The 24,200-nt window shown below is 35.0% G+C and overlaps 1 protein-coding gene across 2 annotated transcripts in view; it reads left to right on the top strand.

Annotated features, from left to right (window-relative positions):
* Nucleotides 1-353: 353 nt before the first annotated feature.
* LOC122055994 (UBX domain-containing protein 1-B-like) overlaps nt 354-24,200 on the top strand; it is a 38,665-nt gene continuing 14,818 nt past the window's right edge. Inside the window, exons 1-6 of one of the 2 annotated variants that reach the window (XM_042617716.1) lie at nt 354-588; nt 683-830; nt 1,842-1,937; nt 2,630-2,706; nt 13,664-13,743; nt 18,883-18,943. In XM_042617716.1, coding sequence (XP_042473650.1) covers nt 421-588; nt 683-830; nt 1,842-1,937; nt 2,630-2,706; nt 13,664-13,743; nt 18,883-18,943 — 630 coding nt within the window. In that variant the 5' untranslated portion in view covers nt 354-420. The other variant, XM_042617717.1, reaches the window with a different exon arrangement.

Raw genomic sequence — 24,200 nt, 5'->3', positions numbered from 1 at the left:
CATAGGTTTTAAAAAGTCAAGTTTCAATACCATATGAATTTTTAAAACTCTATAAAAATCTAATTTGGATACCACTAAATTTATATGGAGTTTATAAAAATTTAAATTTAATACACCTATATTTTTAAAAGAGCAATAATATGTAAAAGTAAAAATCTCAAGGAAATGCTAAGAATAGATACATAAATTCATGATATATCATTTTACTTTTTATGGACACATCATTTTATATGTTTATTCTATTATTTATTTTTTCTTAAGCATATTATTTTTTTAAAAAATTCATAAAAATAATTAAAAATTCAAATATTCAAAATCTAGTAATGATAAATATTTTTGAGAAATTTACAAGTTAGGTATCTATTTCTTGCTCGAGGGGCCGAGCCAAAGGATCCCCGTCTCGTTTCGATCCTCTAGTCGATGGCGGGGCTCTCTCTTCGCTGCGGCGATTGCGGCGCCCTCCTCAAGAGCGTGCAGGAGGCGCAGGAACACGCGGAGCTCACCCAACACTCCAACTTCTCTGAATCTACAGAAGCCGTCCTCAATCTCGTCTGCACTACCTGTAGCAAACCCTGCCGCTCCAGAACCGTACGGATTCCTCGCCCATTTCCCCCGTACTTTTTTGCTTTTCTTTGCACAGCCGCTGAAGTCTGTTAATTTGCGGTCATCTGGGGGTGCGAAGGAGTCCGATCTGCACACCAAGCGCACGGGACATGCAGATTTTGATGACAGAACTTTGGAGGCAGCGAAGCCAATCGAATTGGAGGCCTCCCACAAAGCTGCTGCTGAATCGGTGGAGAGTGCCGGTGAGGAAAGTGTCCAGACTGAAGGTGATTATTGCTTGATTCGTGTTTTCACGTGTTGTTTCTTTCTCTGAAGGTTGGATTCTGCGGAATTCTGGTTTCAGATGCAAGCAACAAATCAAGTAAATGATATTCCTCGCTGGAATTTAGAACTTATTCTGGTTCCAATGCTGATTTAGGTCAGGCTCCGTTGATTCTCTTGTGTTGCAGCAGTATCTGGGATTTGATAGTTGAGAACCACTACAAGATCTGGAAGAATAAGACAGTTGTAAAGAGGGATAGTTGGGAGAGTTCGACAGCAGTTTGAGGAACAACCCCACTTAAAGATTTACTTCTCTTAAAGCTAACGTTTCTTAAAGAAGTCAAATTGTTTTAATGCGAAAAGGGACAGCTTAGACAGGGTGTCAGAATGGTTTATATATGGTTTAGTTGGGTAAATGTCCACCAATTTGATGAGTATACGTAGGTCTATCTATTGTTTAGTTATGTTGCTTTCCCTCCCACTGCTCATCTCCTTGCTAGTTATCTACCTGAATAAACCAAACCTACCTCTTCCTGGAAGGATCTTGTCCATCTTCCTATCTTCTTCAACCATTTCTTATGATAAGTGAAGATATAACTCTTCGAAAATAAAATATTTTGTCTATAATTGGGTTTCACATGCGGATATTGAACAAGTTACAATTGTTCAAAGTATGTTCCCTTGCTACAAATGTTATGATGACGCTTCCATTTAGAAAAAATGAAATTTGTCGTGTGCAACAAATATGATATAATGGGCTTAGAGTGAGGCACTACCAAAATCTTATGTCATATTATTGTATATGATTTGAATAGCAGACTTTGATGTCATATTAGATTGCTTGAAGACTTCATGAGGTTGGACAGCTAGTTGCTTGATAATTAACTTGGGCAAGCATTTTATGTTTCTAATGCTACTATCCAGTTGCATTGAGTAGTCTACACAAATTTTTCCATCTTTATATTGTATTATTCCTTTCTAACTGAATATTTTCTTTTGATATTGTTCTATTTCAGATATGATTGTTCCAGAAGTTGATAAAAATCTGCTCGAGCAACTTGAATCAATGGGATTTCCAACTGCTCGTGCAACCAGAGCACTTCACTTTTCTGGTTTGGTTTTATTAGCTAATTAAACTATAAACTTCCTAATTTTGGTTTAAGAGTATGTGGTATTTATTCTTGTATTGTAGTGAAAAATATGTTGCTTTGCGCATGATTTATTCATATGGTTGTTTCTTGAATTCTAACTATATAGAAAATTATTTTCTTATGCTATTAAAGTTAAATTCTTTTCACTTTTTGAGTTTATTTGGGACTTAAAATTTGTACCTTTTGCTTCTGCCTCATGTTTCTTTATCTTTTATATTTGATGATCCTACTATATCAGACATGACATAACTCTCACCATTGTCCTAGACTATTTTCGCTTATATGCTAATTTGTAGCACCATGCAATCATAGCTAGAAGTCAAAGGGGATGAGGCCGCTCATTTTTGATCAAGATTATTATACTGTGGACTCTGCTTGTGTTGGTGCATGCACTAACTGTTAGTATTTTCTTCAAGAAAAATGAACATGATTCTGTACTTCAAATGTCTGAGACATTGTATTTCTGGCCAACAACATGATTCTACAGGAAAATTAGAACCAGAAAATTAGTATTTTGGTCAAGGCATTAGGAATTGGGACATTGTGTATATTTTCTTTATACCTAAGAAACAAGATTCTGTACTCAAATATCATATAATTTAGCTTTTCTTGTTTCCCTGAGATTATAAACACTTCAAGATCTTCTGTTCTAGGTAATAGCAGTATTGAAGCTGCAATAAACTGGGTAGCGGGACACGAAGATGATTCAGATATTGATCAGATGCCTTTGGTATGCTATTTTTTGCATGTGTAGATGCCACTATGGTATTTTTTTTTATTCAGATTGATTGACTAGTACATGTTTTTTTAGAATTTCTATGCAGAAACTAAAAATTAGAACATACTCTCCTATTGTTTTTTGATTACTCTAGGTTAGTAAAAACTTAGAAGAGACTGCCATGTCATCTTATAATTATTAATCTGAATTATGCAACATTTACTTGCTCATTCTTAATAAATGATTTTCACATTGAAAACCTTTTGTGCATGTCAGTGAATGGGAAAGTTGGTTGTTTTCGTCGTTGGCCCTACAACCCAAATTCAAAGTCGTATCTATTGCTGGTTCTACAATCCAAACTCATAGTTTCATCTATGTTTTAGGTTTTTCACAGTGGCAGATTCTTTCTTGCATAATTCCTCTCATCCTAGCAGATATGATGAGAGCCTAAAACACCTTTAGTTCAAGGAACGATTAATTGGCTCTTCAGGCAGCAATCAGCAGGGATTTTGGTTGAATGTTTCATTTGAAAGGTGAATATTGCTTAGGAGTGAGTGTAAAGTATCTTATAATAACTAATGATTTCCTTCCTTGTGGCAATACACAATGAAGTGCATCAGACAGTATTCACGCAGAATGGATGTCCATGACACAAGTTCCTCACGAAAGTTGCAACTGTCTACTCCATTCACTCTGGTTCACAGCAGTGGACATACATTCTATTTCTTGACTAAATGATCAGTCCACTAGCTTAGTAGTTGTAATACATCATAATTGAGAATCTCCTTGCTACCCATTACAAGCCCATTTGTACCCAAAGGTATTAATATTACTCTAAAAAGGATTAGTGTATGGCTTTGATAGTTGTATATAAAGTTCCAATACCTACAGAGACTTGCATGATTAGGGGTGTAAATGAATCAAGCCGCTCGTGAGCTATTCGAAGCTCGATTCGATAAAAGCTCGTTTGAGCTCGTTTAATGAGGCTCGTTAAAATAAACAAACCAAGCTCGAGCTTCACAATATTCGGCTCGTTAGCTCGTGAACACGTTCGTTAAGCTCATGAATCAACTTTTAAATAAAAAAATAATAGTTTTGATATTGAATTTATAGATTTTACACTTTACTTATGAAACATATAGACAAATATATTAAATTTATTTATTAGAATAAAATTATAAATTTTAATAAAAATATTATAATTTTATCTAAATATATAATTTAGTTTTTAATGAATATTTAAATTTATAATTTATATTTATTAAGCTCGTTTAGGCTCGATAAAATCTCGAATAAGCACGTGAGCTATGAATATATTCGTTAAATAAAGTTCGAGCTCGGCTTGATTATAAACAAGCCAAACTCAAATATTCAAGAGTTCGGCTTGGCTCGATTACACCCCTATGCATGATGACTATCCCATCTATGAGCGACCAGTTTCTAGATAATACTGCTAGTCTCTCGTGTTATAAAATTCAAATGATCATTTCTTGTTTCAATGCATAATGGAAAAATGTAAAGTTTTTTAGGTATCAATGAATATGCCCCCAACAGTTGGTGAGGTTAAAACCAAGAAAAACAGGGGATTGGTTGGATATATTCAATTTAACTGATGGTTCTATCAAGGTATGATCTTGATTCAGCTATGAAACTAAGAAAATGTAGGCACCTCTTCCTACTTCAATCAATGATGTTGATCTCTATGATTGCGTGATACTGTTTAGACCACTATCTTGCTTAGCCTTAATGGGGTATGTGCCCCCATGTGCTATTCAACTGCCCAAAACTAGTAGCTACCCGTGATTTACCTTTTCCGTGTTGGCCTGGGGATGGGCTGGCGGAGGTGTTGGGGGCGAGTGAATTACCTTTTGCCACCATGTTGCCACCTGGATGGGGTATGTGGCAAAAAAGTTGATTAGAAGGGATTATAAAAAATAAAAGTTGGTTGGATAAGCCACAAATTATGATCCTACTTCATGTTTGAATTTTGTTCCTTCTAATTATACTTTGACAGACACATGCATCAAAATTGCAATGGCTTTAAACAAGGGTTGAAGTGATGGAGATCCAAAGCCTAACTTTTAATTTGCGATTTTTTGGCTGATGATTAACCTATTTGGGAAATAATGTAAAGTCCAATCTATGTTGGCAAGTCAAAGTTTGAGAAGTTGAAGCCTTGAAGGTTTAGCCAAAAGAGTCAATATTGTTTGCTAGAAATCCCAAGTGTAGTCAAAGTATAGTTTGTGTCCTTTATGCTTTCTTTCTTATGTTCAAAGAGTCCACTTGCTTAACTGGAGTATGAAATAATAAGTGAAATTTTTAATATCTAAGCTTCCTGATTGTGTGATATAAACTACCTATGGTAGTGGTGCCTAAATTTCTACAGCTTTAAATAGTTTTTAAACTTATATTTCAGTTCCCTATGCCATATATATGTTTAACCAGTTTTGGTGCCAAAATCTTTTCTGACCCTACCTTGAGACAAATTATACTTGTGTCGGACTATGCTGATACAAGTTATTGGTCTACACTGAACAAGCACACTGATTTGTGCTAGAAGAAGATGGAGGAAGAGACGGAAGAGAAGGAAGAAGATAACATCATCTTGTTTGGCCACCTAGCATCATCAACAACAATGACAACAAAATGAATACAATAGATGGTACATACCATAATTGTCAAACTTGGCTGATTTTGATATAGATGGGTCGAATTGGATCGCAATTTTAGCAAGGCTTGATCTGATTTTGAGTGTTTTGCTCAGACATGTTTTTGAGAGTGGTGAAAAATTTGAAAATAGCAGTGGAAATTGCAAAGACCTTAGCAATCATTGAATCAAGTCAGTTCTGCAATAAATTGTTTAATTCTACAAAGGGAGCCTTGGCGCAACGGTAAAGTTATTGTCATGTGACCAAAATGTCATAGGTTTGAATCCTGGAAATAGCCTCTTGCAAAAAGTAGGGTAAGGCTGCGTACAATGGATCCTTTCCCGGGACCCCGCATGGCGGGAGTTTCGTGCACCGGGCTGCCCTTTTTTTTTACAAGAAATTGACAGATTCTGCAGAAATAGGTTGATTTCTTGCTGCTTTCATTTTGATGTATCGGAGAAAGAATATGAACCTTGAAGGATGAGAGATATTCTGCATATTTATATATTAAGAAATCTTCTCTTTGTTCCACTTCTTGCCCTAGTCGCTAGATTTTGTGAGAGAAGTTGACTTTAGAAGAGAAGGGAGTGGCGAAAAGACAAGAGATTAAAGCGTTTTAGAGTCGATGGTTTCTCACTGATCGAAAGATTTAGTACTTGATGTTTGACACCATGACCCAAATATGAGAAGGATATGTGGGTGGTGACAAAAAATATTCAACATGGTAACTGTATAATTTAATTAGTCATATTATTATTATTATTATTTGATTAATGCAATGCTAACTAAAACATCAATTCGTTGATAGTCACGAGGTTTAAAATCTCGACCCATGATCGGTATCGTATCGTGCTGTACCGATACAGTTTTAGTATTTTTTTATTTATATATAGTAATTATTAGATAAATATGATTATGATGTATAATTTAAAAATAAGTTGTATATTGATTTTATATAAGTTTTCTATTATTGAACAACTTAATTTTGTTAAAAAATAATTAAATATAGTTTTTTAAAGAAAATTGATATATCAATAATTCAAATTAAAATTGATATATCATAATATGTTACCTTACTAATACCAAAACAAGTAGTGTGAATCAGATGGAAATATTGGTTCTCTAGATTAAATAATCATAATTATATAAATTAATACAAAAATACTATTTTATATATAATAATTATATAAATTAACTATTTATTTATTTAATTGATTATTGATTTAAATAATATATATTTAAAATAGTAAAAAAAAATACAATATCAATTAAACATTAAAACAGTAAAAAAAAAAATTATCAAAATATAAATTTGATTTATTTGAATTTTTAATTTTTTTTTTAGAATTTTTTAATTTTTAAATAAAATTTAGAGTAGTAAAAAAAATTTAGATTATTAATTAATAAAATTTATTATCATTTTTAATTTTTTAAAAATATTTATATATATATTTTATTAGGATAATTTAATTAGGATTTATGAAAGCCTTTTTAGGTATCACACTCAACTTGGGAATTATTTTAATTAATTAAATTAAATTTTATTTTATTCGGTGAACAGGAACCCTAAAACATGTGCGACTCCTCTGGCGGCATTGCCTGTCACAGATCGCCTCTGACGGCGCCTCTGGGATGAATCACCTTCTGGCGCTCAAAACATGCATGTGCATCATGCGAAATCATCGCGCTTCAGGTGTCGGTTTTGCTTCACTGTTGGAATGGTAAAAGCCGTCTGTGCCGGGCGGCACAGAATGGTATTTTAATCTATGGATAATTATATAATTAATTTTATTATTCAATAATAATTATATCCTAGTGGGAAAAGACTTGGTTGTTGTTGTTGTATTCAACAATAATTATATGGTCATATCAGTTAGATTTATTTATTATAAATATAAATGATAACAAAAAAGTTTTTGTTGATAACTATAATAAAATCATAACACCACTTATTGTATGGTATTGTTATCAATTGATATTTGATTCCATTATTAATAGTCAAATAATAATTAAATAATAATTGAATTATTAAATTATTACGTGATTAATATAAAAATAATAATAACATTTATGTTGCGGCTGGGAAAATCTACCGCTTGTTGGACGAATCTTTCTCTCATGGTTGGATAGCATAGATTAACACGCATTAGAGGGTTTGCCGGGAGTCGTCTCGTCAAGACTTACCTAAGTCATCATCCCCTCCATGAATAGAACAGTAGAATAATGTAGAAGGAGAAAAGTCAAGCTAGGGCTTCGTACCATGACCCTTATGCTTACACTACTACCAACCTAAGGTTTAAACCTTAACTGGTTATTGGATTTTGAGGGTTGTGGGTTGTGTGTGGATCGTGCTCCTAATATATCTCAGGATGCTCCAGTATGTGTGCGGAGGGGATGCGTGTGCTTACTAAGGATGTTCCCAAGTGGAGATGTTCCCAAGTACATAGTATGCAAAGCAGAGATGCACGTGCTTATCGAGGATGTTCCTAAACGTGGATGTTCCGATGGTCTGCAAGAGAAGTGGGGATGTTCCCGGTCGGGATGTTCCCATAATGCACAACCAAAGCGGGAATGTTCTCGGTTGGGGATGTTCCCATAGAATGTATAAGAAAATTGAGCTCGATCCACAACTTGGAAGACTTGCGAGGTTGGGTAGAGCAATATAAGAACACCGGGCTTGATCCCTAGAATTAAGTGAAGTTGGAAAGAGCGTATTAGATAAGACCACCTTGATCCCTTGGGGGGAGGGGACAATAGAGAAGACCACCTTGAGCCCTCAGGGAAGAGGGAGGGGGGAGAGGATAATACAGAAGAACACATCGATCCCTCATATTCGAAGACCAACGAAATTGGGGAGAGAATAATATAGAAGACCGTCTCAATCCCATGTCTCGGAAGGCCAGAGAAGTCAGGGAGAGAATAATAAAGAAGACCAGTGAAACTTAGAAGAGGATAATATGGAAGACCACCTCGATCCCTCGGCTTAGAAAACAAGCGAAGCCGGGTGAGGATAATAAGGAACACCCACATAACTCGATAGCTTGAGTTGAATAGACCTTAAATGTTAGGGAGCGACATTGGAAGAGATCAACACCTATTGGGCTAATGGCTACTAGTGATGGGATGCCATAGATCTTACATGTATGACTCAAAAACTTCCGTTCATCTTAGCCATGGTATTCCCCTATAGAAGTCATGCGCTCTCATCCTGGTTACTTGGCACAAATGAACTCATGGTTTCCTTCTCCTTGATCAACAAGTTTAAAAAGTGGAACCATAACACCATCATTTCTAATGACATAATCTTGCTCCTTGTTAACAATAAATGATACCAGAGTTTGAAACTCCATCTTTGCCTTCTCTTTTCTGCATTTTTTTAATCAGTGGAGAGTGGAGATGCTTAGCCTTTTGTTCTTCTATAAGCCGTGCTACATTGGAGTGTCTTGTCTTCCCATTCGGGCCAACTATAACCAGTGTAGAAATTGTTTCTAACTCAAAATTTGCGGATTGATCAACAATCCTTCGTTCAAGATTGGAGACAAGTACTTTATGATTATGCTCTGAGGTGACATAATCATGAGAAGAGGCAACAAGCAAGCCTCAAATAACTTAATTCTGTTTTGCAGCAAGTTTCCTTCAATTTTCATATCCTTTCAGCTGTAAACAACCTCAATAGTAAAGTTTTCTCCTCATCACCCAAGACCACTAGATGTGGTATTCCACCAACATTAAACAAAGGCTATCATGGACAGTCTTCAAAGGAAATAGCAAGTCCCCAGGGCGTAGCGCAGACGGTGTGCACATGATATTTCTGGCGTAATGGCCAGGGGTTGATTCTCAGGAACTGACGACCTGGGGTTTACCCCGCTATGCGCCTATGGCCTGTGTACCTGCATGAACCTCCCTCTATATCCATGGGGCCGACACTAGGGGGGCCGCTAAGGTAGCGGATTTACCTTTTTTTCAAAGGAAATAGCAAGCCATGACATCTCATAGAAGCAATCAACAAAAGATTCTTAACCCTCGTCCGCCATCAGTCGGGATGAAAGCAATCTCAAACTTGCAGCATTTTGATGATAATTCATTGTAAGTCTAAGTTTTGGGTCAAACCACGGGCAGAATCCACATCAAGAAACCCCTTCCTCTTGCGATTCAGGCTTTGGAATTCCATTTCTCCTCTGACTGTAGCTCAGTGATCAGATGTTTCTCCCGAATATAAAAATTACGACAAGAGGGTCGTAAATTGTTCAAATTCCCCACCGAAAAATCCAACCTCTAGCAGTAAGAGGAACTCAAATGCCTAGAGGAAATAGTTGGTGAAACAAGGAAACCCTATTAAATAAACTAAGAACCATTAGCAGTGACTCTTATGCATGTGAAAAATCATTGAGTTTCTCTGAGCATATGTTTAAACGTAGGGAACGGAGCACGAATGGGGGCAAAGTCGTGATTGTTGGGTGGAGTCACGGTCGCAAAATTCCAACGAGGGAGAGTGACCGCGGAGGTATCTTTAGAGCCAAAGATCTGCTCGCGAATGACAGGGAAAGAGAGATTGTGGTCGGAGCCAATGTTTGAGGCTTTTTTGGAGCTGAAGCCTTGGTGGGAGGAGAGATCAACGACATTGAGGTGGTTGGACTTGCGGCTAGTGAGGTCGTTTATGTAAGTGCACCTAGTTGTGGCACTGAGCTGCTTGAGCATGCGAGTAGACAATTGGTCCTCCATCACGAGGACCACTAAGGCTTGTTCGACCCCTTGGTATTGTGCTTCGTCCTCCTTTTAATTTTGCGTTTGGTGTCGAGGCAGTTGGCTGTGGAATGAACGCTAGGGTTCCTCAATGAGAAGTTGGAATATGACGCAAAGATAGCAGCCGCCATGGATGTAGAGGAAGCAGTGTATGGATGATGAATAAGGTTATAGAAGGCGAGGTGGGGAATGGAGGCGTCTTTGTATCCCATTTCCATTTGGGTTTGGAGAGATTGAGGAGACTACATGAGGGGGATGGTGAAGTTGTCGGTGTAGAGGTCAATCTCAAGGACAATGCTGGAGAGGCGAGGGAAGGGGAGGCTGGCGATGGAGTCAAAGAAAATGATAACCCTGGTCGGCTTAGGAGATTTATAGCGCCTAGAGAAAGAGGAGGATCTACTTTTTGTGTGGGATGGCAGCATTAAGGAGGCACAACAAGCTTGAGGAGATATGCAGAGGAGGATTTCACTCTGCTTCTTCCTTTCTATCTTCCATCTCAACGTCTTTTGCTCATGTTCCCACAGATGGTGCTAATGTCGCGGTTGGAAAAATTTGCCGCTTGCTGGACCTGACGAAGCTTTCTCTAATGGTAGGACCTGCATTGACTAACACACGTCGGAGTCGCCTCAGCGAGGCCGCTCCGATGCCTAAATCATTATCCCCTCCAAGAAGTAGGAGAAAAGTAAAGCTAGGGCTTCGTACCAGGGCCCCTATGCTTTTATAGTGTTATTAGATCTTGAGGGTTGCAGGTCGTGCCTCCAATATATCTACGAGTATCTGAGCTCGATCTATGCCATGTAGGCTGGACTTGCTGAGCTGGAAGCGGATTCTATCCTCTAGTATCATTTTTTTTTATCATTTATTTATCAAATAATTTTCTTTAGTATTTATTAGTAATGCAATACTAATATGCTTATTATATAATGTACTATATATGTGAAACTAATGTCACACATATATTAATCTGTTACCATCATATATACTAATGTATATACCAAATTAATGAAACCTGTCAATCTGATAATAAATATAAGATTATTAGCGTATAGCCATATTAATAATAGCTTTTAATTAATTTGATGCTATTATCAGATTAATATTATTATATATTTACTATGTTTTTAGTGTATTGGTATTGCCATCGAAGGGGAGCTTTGGCGCAACGGTAAAAGTTATTATTATGTGACCAAAAGATCATGGGTTCGAATCCTGGAAATAGCCACTTGCAAAAGCAGGTAAGGCTGCGTACAATGAATCCTTCCTCGGGACCCCGCTTGGCGGGAGCTTCGTGCACCGGGTTATCCTTTTTTTTTTTTGGTATTGTCATCACGATTTGATTAATAATAAATAGGTTTTTTTGATTGCCTTTGTTATTGCATGTGTTAAACAAATTTTTTTATCATATTTTTTTTTATTTGATTTTGATTTTGATTTTTTTTATCCATTTCAATCTGACCGATCCTACTGAACTGATGTTAGACACTTTTTCCTCTAAACACCAACGACCATTAATTGAATACATATTTAAACCTAAAAGGGAACCCCTTCCAATATAAAATGCCAATACACTTAAAGTGGGGAATATCTTGGTATTTCAACATGCTTAATATGCCCCATTTGTAGTACGGGGTAAGAGAGGTTTTTCTGCCTCCTATTCCTTCCTCCTTTAACATGTCGCTTTAAAAACCTTGATATACATATAGCTTTTATGTATTTAACATTTCTGATATTATTCAATTTCATCACATAGAATAATAAAACTTTGTTAGATATTTGTATCATGAAAAGATACCTATTGGTGATTCAGTATCAATTGAATAGCTTGTCGGTATGAGATCAATAGTAAAATAATGTTAAAAAAAGGAATGCAAGATTATTTAATGTACCAAAAGAATACTATTTGCATTTTGTAAATTTAAAAAATTTGACGTATCAGTCACTTGACCAAACAAATCTCATTTTACTTCTTTTTTATATTAAGACCAAAATAAGTGATAAATTTACATCAAATTTTTGCTCAATTCTTTTGGTGCCATTCATAAATCATAAAATGTATTGTTTCATGCAATGAATTGAAAAATTATTTCAGCAATGTTATTAAATCCCACATCGCCAAACAAGCCTTAATATAAAACTGATGATCGTTCATTATTTTGTTAATAAAAATGAAATTGCAAGAATTTATAAAATCATATCTATTTGATCCATTAGATTTGTATAATTATTATCATAGAAACTAATAATAGTTATCATTAGCCTAGTTATATTTATTGTATTAGTGAAGAATAAAAGTTTTTATAATTATTTAACTAAATACTATATTAAATATTATTCTATTTATGCTCTTTAAAAAAATTATTAATCAATTGTTAATTCATAATATAACTGATAGTTATAACATTAAGATATTTGAGAATGTCTAATTGTCTTTAACTAAACTCTATATTAATAATCAGTTAATAGAAGATCAATTTAAGGATTAAGTACTATTACACAGCAACAACAACCAATCTTTTATCCCACTAAGTGGGGTTGACTATATGAACCCTCCTATGCCATTTGACTTTATCTCGTGTTATCATTTCTAACGAGTCTTCTTTAGTTTCCCTCTTTTATTAATATATGTATTTGTTATAGTCTCACATCGCATAATTGGAATATTTATTGGATGCTTGAGTACACATCTATACCATCTTAAACACATCTCTTGGTGTTTTCTTCAATAGGTACAATCCCGATTTTCTCTTTAATATTCTCATTTTTTATTCTCTCCATCCGCACTTTCATTTTAATATCCTCATCTCTACGATTCTCATCTTTTGCTCGTGTGTTCGCTTCATAGCCCAATATAACTCCGTATAACAAAACAGGTCTAACATTCAACGCAACATTAAGTACTATTACTAGTAGTCAAATTATCTTAGCAACAATTAATAATAAGGATTGCTAACAGGAGTGATCATAATATGATTTTATCTAGTATTATACTCTTGAGTTATGATTATATTAAGTTATTTGCTTAAATTTTTAGCTGCATGCCTGAGTACCCCATCCATTGCTCTGCATGCAGGCATGCACTATAGAGAATATCTCATTGTTGGAATTCCTTCCTCACCATTGAAAGATGGATCACGGATCCTCTGGTCCGCAAATTGCGGACAGAGGATGGTCCACTTTGTGGATTGGTCCATTTCAATGGACCCCATCACTTAAATAGATGGGGGCCATCATAGTCCATCAATCACAAGTAGTGGACCATCCTCTGGTCCGCAAATTGTGGACCAGAGGATCCCACCTGTGAAAGATGGCATTACCTGGACACCTTTGATTTCTGCTGATTTCTATTGTTTCTTTATCAACTTCTGTTAATTTCAGTGGGCTTTTCATGCTTGTGCCCATTTCTGTACATGTCTTGCTGCGCCTCTTTTAACTGAGATCTCAGAAAAAATGGATCAGATTCTGCCAACCTCATTCCAATTTGGCAGATCTGAATCTTGATTAGCCAATTTTTCTACCTATGATGTTACTGTGGTGAGCATGTCTTTCAAATTTTGGTCTTATTTGCCTTGCACTTTCAGGTTCGTAAGGAAGAAAAGACTGAAGCAAACAAACCAGCTCTGACTCCTGAAGAAGTTAAGATGAAAGCACAAGAGCTTAGGTGTGTTAACAATTTTTATTTTTCATCATGTTCTCGTACAAAAACCTTTATAATTGATATGATTCTTGTTACTCAAATAGTCTATATAAAGTTGCAGTATAATGTTTTATTTTTCCATTAACAGCATGTTAATGGAACCATTGTTTTGTTATTGACAAACACCTATGGAAGTTTCTGCTAAATAGGTAAGATTGTGTAAACTTAGCCATGCGATAGGGAAGGGACCATATAGCAGATAATTTTTAGAATGATTTTTATAATTGTTGTTTTCACAGAGTATATTCTCAACAACTGAACTGTTTGCATTGTTTAGTTGCTTATAATTGCCACGTTAACACCTTTGTGTAAAAAATTTAGGAACTGGGCTTTGTATGTGAAACTTGGTTCTTCAAAATGATGAACTGCGATCTGTATTTATTCTGCTCTCTTGGTGCCCTAAACCTATTGATATTACTAATAGAAACTGAGAAATATGCATTGTACTGAACAGTTGTGGTTGACATGGAAATAATCCTTGTTAGCTGAGGAATAATAGCATATGCAACAAATAAATTCATCACATAATAAAAACCCTAAAAAAGGTTGGAGTAATCCATAGGCAAAACAAAAACTTCTGTTGTTACACTGTTTCTTCCCCCCCGTACTTGATGGAAGCTTGCAATCAGAGACATAGGTGCTATTATTTATATAGGCCCAGTACTCTAAACCATAACTTGAACTTTGTATCAGAGACATAGGTGCTATTATTTATAAAGTCCAACCAAGCTAGCTTAAAGGGCCATTATCTTTAGTCCCATGGTAAAAAGAGGGAATGCCACTTCCAAAGTGGATAATTTATTCTAATGCCAGTAAGTCCCACGTTGGCATGGAGTGGGATCCTCAAGACATTTTAAGTCAGAGATCTTCACACATGAAGGCATCATTTTGACAAAAGGCAAAACATGGGTCTCTTGTTCCAAAAATTGGGATTACCTTTGCATCCACAACCAAATTTTATGGTCAGTGTTCACCAATAACCTGTTAGTTTTCTTTTATATCCAATGCTGAAAAGTTACCTAGCATGTGTGCCATTTGGTACAAAGCTCTTTGATGTCCTCAAAACCATTAAAAAATATAGTATGTAAAACATTTGATTCATTCATTATGATAGTTGTTTTCATAATTTTTATTTTAGCAAAGTCAAGAAATCATGCACATAATTATGAGGATGACAACTAATGGGAAATTGAATAATTTTAAAATAGAAATGCCAATATTTGCAATCTTTTCAATAATTGAGTTCTTGAAATCATATTGTTCGTCCTCCAAAAAAATATAGACATACTTTCTTAATTGTTTAAACCACCCCAAAGTACAAAATCTTGACCTATGGTAGTGTTTTAGTCTTTTATCGAAACAATATTGTGCCAACTTTTCTATATATGGCGCCGGTGGCGAATTGGAGGTGGAAGGAGGAATGGGATAAAGGACAACTTGGTGTACGAAGCTCCTACCTTTGTGGGGTCTTGGGAAAGAGTCTATTGTACACAACCTTATCCTATAATACAAGAGACTGTTTCGGTGATTCGAACCTATGACCAATCACATGACAACAAGGAGGAATAGGATGAAGAATAAAAAGAAAACAATATTTTCTATCTAAAATGATACAATTTTGATATTATCTTGTATGAAGACAACCTTAAAAAAATAACAACATTATCTCAATTCATCTTTATGCATGCCAAGGGATGTTGAGTGCTAGATGAAATGATATTCATTGACATGATTGACACAACAACATGGTAGACATTGCCCGTTTTGTGTAGTATAGTATCGAGTTTCAATAATTTATTAGAACGATACATTTTGAGTATTTCGCTAGGCACAAAATGACATTTTAAACCATGAACCACACTACTAAATTAATATGATGTTTTCTCCATTATCCTTTGTACAATTTGAGTAGAAAAACTGTATATGTTGTAAGAAATGCTTACTTAACCTTTACGGGACTCTCATACAAGCCTACACCAACATTCCTTTACTAGTTGGAGATTAGGTACTCTATATATCCAATATTTTTACGTCAACTAGAAAAACTCTCATAAACATACAAAAGCTAACTTCTAACTAAGAACATATTTCATATAACTAAGTAAATCTCTGTGAATTGTAGATGGACACAACTAACTATTTCTTCGACCTTATATCAGCACATCAACAAAAAGAGGATGAAGAGAGAAAGGATGAAGTGAAATGAGGATAAAAGAAATATTGGGAATAAATCTTTCAAGTGGATGTTTTCCTAAAGGGCACATATAGCAATATTCAATAGATCTAGGGAAAAGAAACTTTCAAGGTAATGGAGGAAAAATGGATAACACAACTTTACCCTTTGTTGGACATAATAAAATGAGAACATTTTCTCTATTCAATTCTTCCTTTTAGGTGGCTCATATGCATTACACAAATAGAATATAGTTGATTTATGATAAACTAGGAGGAGAAAAGAAATAGATCTGATTGCAGAGAAGATTAGGCTGTTGGATTGTTGTGAAAGAGGAAGAAGTGGTAGTGGCTGGGAAGAAGCAAGAAGCACGAAGGAGGAGGATTAAATACTTCTACTGTTCTACATGTTAATAGGTCTCCGTAGAAGCAAGGGTGAACCAAAGCTGTGATAACTTTTGTCTAGCCTTCCTTAATTCGTAAAAAAGCAAGTAGTAGGGTAGCAAATACTTCACAAGAGAAAGGCACTACTCTCACTTATGATAAAATGGAGTGACCTCGTATGAGACAAGTAGAAATGGGAAGAAGCCATGATTTGGTATGACCGTTCTGGGGAAAATCTTCCCTGGAGAAGAAACATTTGTGTTTCATCTGCAGGAAGATGTTTAGAAGGGCTTTTTGCGGGCATATAGATCAGTTGGGATACGAGTTGAGAATGGATGAATTTGGGAAGTGAATATTTTATGCAATCATGAATATAAGTGATTGGCCAAACTAATCCTTATCAATGAATTCATTATATCTACACTCGTGAGGATGAGAGTGGAGTGCGCGATGCTTGCACTTGTTTGTCCTGCCTAAAAAACTGGAGGTCATTGTTGGAGTGAAGTAGGACTCAAGACACTCTCGTGGAAGTAAGAGTGTCACTTTGTAGTGGCTGCTAGATAGCTGAAGACCGGATGATTAAGATGTCAATCTAGATTGTGTAGTAGATTGAATGCGGAGAGGTTGGTGTAATCACCCTAAGGTGGTCATGGATTGTGCCAAGGGATGCTGTTGGAGCATCGGTTGTAGGCAACTGGAATGGCAGGAAGTTGGAGGATGCTGAGAACTGCTCACAATGAAGAAGCTGTGGATTATGTAGCACAAGGAGCATGAGAAAGCAGTGTGGGCATTGTGATGATTCACTGGAAGTTTCTCACATGATAGAGAAAAGGAAGTAGTAGGTGGAATTGATTAGGAGAAGAGAACTGATCCAATTGGAAGATCAAAGAGGTTGAGAAAGAGGGAGATTGTTGCCTATCACATGCTTACCTCCTCCATGGGAATATTTTTTTTTCCTTTTTTTGAAAGCTAAATGGGTGGCTCTCTGATTCATAAGAATTTGGGGATAGGAAAATATCATAGTTGTCAAAATTATTGTGTTGATAACAGGATAGAATGATAAAAAAAAACTCTAAGATTGAAGATGAATTGTTAGGAAAAAAATAAAGAAGTGGAAATCAGATAATTTGACAAAAAGATGACGACTGATGTTAATTGCATAATATGGATATCTATTATTTCATGAAAATATAGCATATAGCATAATACAAATTATGAATAATATATTAATTAATTAGATTGGTTAGATTATAAATAATTTCATATTAGTGTTATTATTAGGTTAACAATATTAGATTATTAATGTTATTATTTAAAAATGGTATTCTAGTAATATTAAAGAATATTATATTATTAAACTAGATGTGTATATTAGATAATTGGTAAGTGATAAATCATATTTTATTAATTTAGAACTGACTAATACATTTGTTAATCTAGGGTTATTAAATATATAAATAAAATTTTATTTAACATTCCACGTTATTGAATTTGATTGAGGAGATTTTGTGGCAGTATTTATTGAGAGAGGCCTTATTTTCTCTCTCATTCAATTGTATTCTTTCTTGATCAACATTCAATGAAGAAAAAATGTATGACATGCTTGGTCTACTTAGTGGTAGATCACATGCAATAGTAGGATTATACTGTTGATCTTGCAACAAATCTTAGGCAATGAGAAGGTAGAGTTGTCTAGATTGGTCCAGAATTTTTAAATCAATTTAGTTTGTTAAAAATTCAACCTGTTCTATCCTTTCATTCAGGACTTGACAAAACTTTAAATCAATTTAATCAATTTTCTGGCATTAACTCATCTTTACTTGCTTAAAATTTCTCCATCAATCAATATATGAATCAATTGATTTCTTGGAGAGATAATATTGCCCTTTGCTGATAACGATCCAGCCCAGGTGATTTATATCCATATCGACCAATTTTGGCAACCATGATAGGTCTTAGTTTTTTCCAGAAATTGTTGTCTGCTGCTCTCATTAATGCTCTGCTAAAGACATTGTGAACTTCCTCATTTGTCCTCTTTCAAACTCAGTTCAACTTTGTCTGCATGTGGATTCTATCTAAATTAATGTTAAGGTTTTGTTGGCCTGTCAAGATAGTCCATTTTGGAGCATTTACTGATAGTGTTATTAGTAAACCTAAGAACCTGGGCCCACTAAAAAATTCAGGTTTGCTACTCTTGAATTGCTTCAACTTTTCAACATTTAATAGGTCCATGTTCTGATTTCCTTATTTTGGTCAGATCCAATGTGACCCATTTACAAACACATACCTTTGATCTTAAATTGGTCAGACCTGACCAATCTGACTTACATAAAGCTTTGATTGATTCTGTGTGGCCTCTTTGTTTATGTTGGAGATTAGAAATGGACAAAATTGTCCCACGAACACCCCTACTTATTGACACAATGCAACTGTATTTTATTTGAGGTATAAGGTTCATTTTCTGCTGACTTCAAATGCACAGATAGTTAAGGGAAAGATGTATCATTATTTCTTGGTGATTGTTCTTATTAGCTTTCTTACATGAAGGGAACGTGCAAGAAAGAAGAAAGAAGAAGAAGAAAGAAGAATGGAAAGAGAGAGAGAGAAGGTATCATCTGGTTATCGCAACTTTTTTTTCTCTTAGGATTGATACTCGCCATGTTAAAGTATTTTGAGCTGATAAGTAATAACAACTTATTTGGTTGGATGCATTTCTTGTTCAAGTTTTCAGGTATGATGTCATTGCTCTAATATCACCTTAAATTTCTTTTTCAGAAATCCACGTGTTCAACTTTCCATTTGTTTACTTTTTGATGCAAGCATATGAAGACCAGAAACAACTTATGGGATCAGTTAGCTTTATTTATGCTCTTTGAGTTGCATTGTATATTTGACCAGGTTTAAGCCCTCATCCCATTTTTTTGGGTGGTTTCCTTGTAGTGATAGATTTCTGAAAGAAGGAAGCATATATAACTTTAGAATGCCCAAATATAAAATAGGAGATGGATTATTGAAATAATAATGGATATTTATTTATTTATTTTGGAAGGGGTAGGGATAAGAGGGGAGGTAGTAGTAGCTACAGAAGGAACAACTTGTTTCAAAGAAAATGCAGTGTAAGAAAAAGTTATATTATTTGCAATTAGGATTTTGAATTGTCTATTATTGGCCAAAGTCCTATGTGCAAAAATGTAAAGGATAAAAGACTCATTTGTAATATTCCTTTTGCCATAATACATATATAAACTGGGAATAAAGATCTGCTGGCGCCCAATTTGAGCGCCTAGCATGCATGAGCGAATCTCACTGCCAAAACACTCGGGGCGTCCGGAGTTGTTCCGGGCACCTCGAGCTGTGAGAGTTGCCCATGCATGCTGGGCGCTCAAATTGGGCACCCAGCATAACTTTTTCCTATAAACTGGAATATTATTGTAATGGAAGCTGCTTCAGGAATAACCTTGTTGTCATTTATGTCATTCCCAATCAACTGTAGGCCTCACATATCTTGGCCGATTGTCCTTGCATATCTTAGTGTCCGTGTGATCTCTTGTGTGGCTTCTTTCTCGCAGTTGTGCAATATATAACAATTCTGCTTTGTCACTCGTGTATATGTCAACTGCATGACGAGTTTAGTGAGTCCCAAGCACTGAGTGTTATTGCCTTCTCCCAGTGAAAGATAGACCTAATCTTCATTCTTAGCTTCCCAAGTTGAATATCTCCTGTATCTGACTACACGCCCTCATGGCCATGAGTTTTCAGTGACGCTGTAGTAATGCCACTTGCTTTAGCTGATGCCCTTCATAGCAATGCCATTCATTGTCACCTCTCTCGTCAACGTTGCCTCTAGTCTATTATCATGATCTTGGGAACACTAGCCTGCCGTTGCTTGTTAACAACTATCATTGTTGCCATTCACAGCCGCATTTAACAACCCTGTAGTAGCAACACAAATTCACCATCCCATTACCCCTTTAGGCTAGTAGAAATTTGTTGTTCACAGTAGGACCTTAATATGTCCACTTGGATTAGTAGTCAGACTCAACCCAGGTGTCTTGGATAGTATATCCAGCTCACCTCTTTGGGCTAAACCTTGGAGGGATGATTTAATTTACAGAAAACATAAAATATTCCAAATTCCCAACGGTGAGATGGTGAAGGATTCTTTGCTGAACCATTTGGGCAGTTAAGATCCCTCTTTATCATTCATCTCATGTTTTATGTCAGTCCAATTCAACTGTTGTTATTTCAATAATCACAACATCATGGGCTCTAGGCTTTTGCTAGTTCTTATCTTAGTCACTTAATCTGCCTAGGAGGTATTTGTTCTTGTACTTCTACATCGTTGTCCTGGATCCTACACTTAACATATCATCCTTTTATGACCTTGTATCACCAACATCTCTTGTTAATGTTATAACAGCCAATAATTCTCACTCATTGGTTAGAAACATTCACCTGTTGTCCATTAATAAACATATGAAATCCTTGAATTGTTGTATCACCTTTAATTTTACTTTTTTTTTTTTGAGGATGACAAGGTTATTGGTGTTCGACATGAGTCTCATATGTTGTACCAATTAGATGTCTCTTTGTTATTTTCATCACTTTTAGCTATATCTGCACTCCTCCGGGTTTTCAATTATCTTAGTTATTGCCCCTTTCAAAACTTAAGCAGTAACCCCCAAATTTATTTGAGCTTTAATGCCACGCCCTTGGGGTGTAATTTTTCTTATCAGGATGTGCAATATTTGGTGATAATGTGAGGTGCCCCACTTAGCAACAGTGTGATAAAAAGGAACTAATAGCCACTCAACCAATTACTAACTCTAGATAGTCAAAAAATTCAATAATGTTTATAAATTTATATTTTTTTTTAGAAATATAATGAAACTGTATCATGTAAACCATATGGACAGAACAAAAGAATACAACAAAATAAAAATCAAACTTGGTATCAAGATATCTAGATATCTGAGCAACTCTAAGTACTTAGTTGAAACCAATTATAATTTCAAAATGATAACTTTGCTTGCAAAATTGCATTTGCTTAGTGAGCAATAAAGAAAGATTTGTATAATTTAATCTTAATTAAGAGGTCAATAAAATAAGATAAACTACAATTTTATATTACAACTTAAAATTTTCCTTTTTCTTTATATATATATATATATATATTTAATTGATTATTTTTATTTCTTTTCTTTCAATTATTTATCAACATTTAGAGTCCATTGTTACTCTAACTTATCATTTTTTAAATTTAATACAATGTTAATTATCATAATTTAGTCACCAACTATACATCAATCACCAATAATTTAATACCGTGTTCGAACCACTCGTGATATTGGGTCGTCTATCAAGACCTATTTGTGCTTCCTGAATTTACTATGATGGCCGATGGTAAATTTTCGTGGGGTTGGGTAGGCCAGGCTGGTCACCTTCAGGATTAGTTTATTTGAAGAGAAGAACTGGATACCTGGATTATCAAAAGAAATAGTTCATTTTTGGTGAATCCATACCAATAAATCCACTAAGCAGTGAACCATGAGAGTTAGTATCCTTAGAGTATAATAATATCATCTAACGTATGAGATAAAACCCTTACTGTTCATGGTTTAAAATCTCATGCTATATCGGGCGGCACGGACAAACATCTCATTTCGCCCACCTACTAGCACAATGCCGACACTAGCTGCTCGAAGGCCTTGTGCGAGGCCAAGTTTTTTTTTTTCAATTAAATTTTTTGTCTTTAATAATTAACTTTTTTAGCCATTTTTTTAACCACTAGTTTGTTTATTTTTCTAATAATTAATTCTTTTTTCCTTTTTCCTCATATTTTATTATTATTTTTAATTTCTTTCATCCTTAAACACATGATTTTTTAATTTTTTTTTTCTTTTTCCTTTTTTCCTTAAATACATAAGAAAAAATTTCCTCAAACGAATTAAAATAAACTAAATGTGAATTTAATTTAAACCTAGATCCTAATCATTATGTCTAGATTTTAGTTAATTCTAAATTAATTTTTACTCAATTCTAGTTTTAAAAATATTAATTTAACCTAATAATAAGTATTTATAACAATCAAAGATCATAATAATATTTTTTAATTAATATATTTTATATTTTAACAAATATGCATATTGGCACGTATTCCGGTCATAAATCGAAATTCCGACATGACTCAAAATTTTAAACCGTACACTAATTATATACAAAAATATAGTGCCCTCGCGCAAATGAATATTGACCGCAGGCGACTTATCACTAGTACAATCACATGTGGGCGGCTAGTATTAGGCTAGGTCCATTTAAAATCTTTATTGCTTTATTTTAATCTTTATACAACAATTATTCTATTCTAGGTTTACACCTTATCGGTTAGCCTAAACAACTAACCTAAATCAACTTCTTATTATAAGTTATAACAACTTACTATATATTAGCATATGGTCTCCAGATTCAAGGTATACTATATAAAGGTATAAGTATCAACGTCAAAGTCATCAAGTATCATGAAAGCTAAAGAAGATCTTTTGATAGCTACAAGGAATTTAGAACATCCATTTTAATTTTTAAAACAACCTTTAATCCCCATATGAGACCCCCCACATGTTAACATGAAAGAATACTAATTATTTGACTCCCAATAGTTTACTCCATTTTAAAACTCAATTTTGCTATTTTATGTATTGGTGTAATCCCCTTTTATAGAAGCATATATAATGCATTTTATCTATTTATTTATGCACAAGGAAATTTATATATAAGCCAAAGGATAGATTTAGCCACCTTTATGTACAACAAAAAGCTCTTTTAGTGTTTGTAACACGACATGCTTTACTCGAATGTTAATCTACAAATACAGTATGAAAATTATTCAAACTCAAAATGAATCTCTAATAATAATAATGAAAAAAATCTAAAAATTAACTAAAATTTGAAGTCAATGGATAAAATCGAGATCCCCTTGTTGGGATCTAGCGCGCTAAACACGCGAAAGCGCAGCGAAAATTAACTAGATCCTCTATCCAGCAGATCCATGCGAAGGGAAGAAATATTGCTAAAACCAATCTATACTAAGTTACATGATAGGATTATACCCTTGATGCGTGCACATGATTTCCCGACAGCTCGGATCTCAGCACGATCATACGTCCGCGTCTCTATGGTATCCACACGAACAAGCCTTGTCTTTGTTTGTCTCGCAAACAAAACAAGATGGAGAAGAAAACACCTAAGGTTGTGCTAGCAACCTCAATAGGAGTTTCGGCCAAGAGAGGGAAGAAGGAAGAAGAAGAATGCTAAAGGCTTTTCACCTTCTCATCTACCCAAAAATATCATCCAAAATGATATATATATCCATCTCATGAATACCAAGGGTTTTGCCCTTTCATCTTCTAATCCAATGACTCAAAATTGACCATTCAATCCAATGGTTCAATTTTGACCATTCAACTTCCTTGGTGAACTCAAGTTCACCCAATAAGTCTAATCCATTGATTCTCATGCAATTCGAATTCAACGAATCTAGTTTGAATCGAATTCAATCCAACAATTGGATCTATTTGAGTCTAACTCAATGAGTCCAATTCGGATTACACTTAATCTAATGATTTATCACATGAACCCATCTCCATATCAACTTGTTCTTTGTGTGTGACCTTATAGGTTCTCGTAACGTCGACAATGTACCCAAATCAACATTTAGATACATAAGCAATGAGTGACATCTAGCAAGACATCATTGCTACCCAAGTGACGAAAAAGTCGAGATCCAACCTAACCTGTCCGTGGCTATTATCTTGTATGACTTGGTCCCTCTATCCTTGATATCTAGATTGATCAATGAGGCATAGACC

Source organism: Zingiber officinale, chromosome 3B (genome assembly GCF_018446385.1).
Source record: "Zingiber officinale cultivar Zhangliang chromosome 3B, Zo_v1.1, whole genome shotgun sequence".
In the NCBI taxonomy this organism is placed as follows: domain Eukaryota; kingdom Viridiplantae; phylum Streptophyta; class Magnoliopsida; order Zingiberales; family Zingiberaceae; genus Zingiber; species Zingiber officinale.
This window is presented reverse-complemented; position numbering and strand designations above follow the sequence as displayed.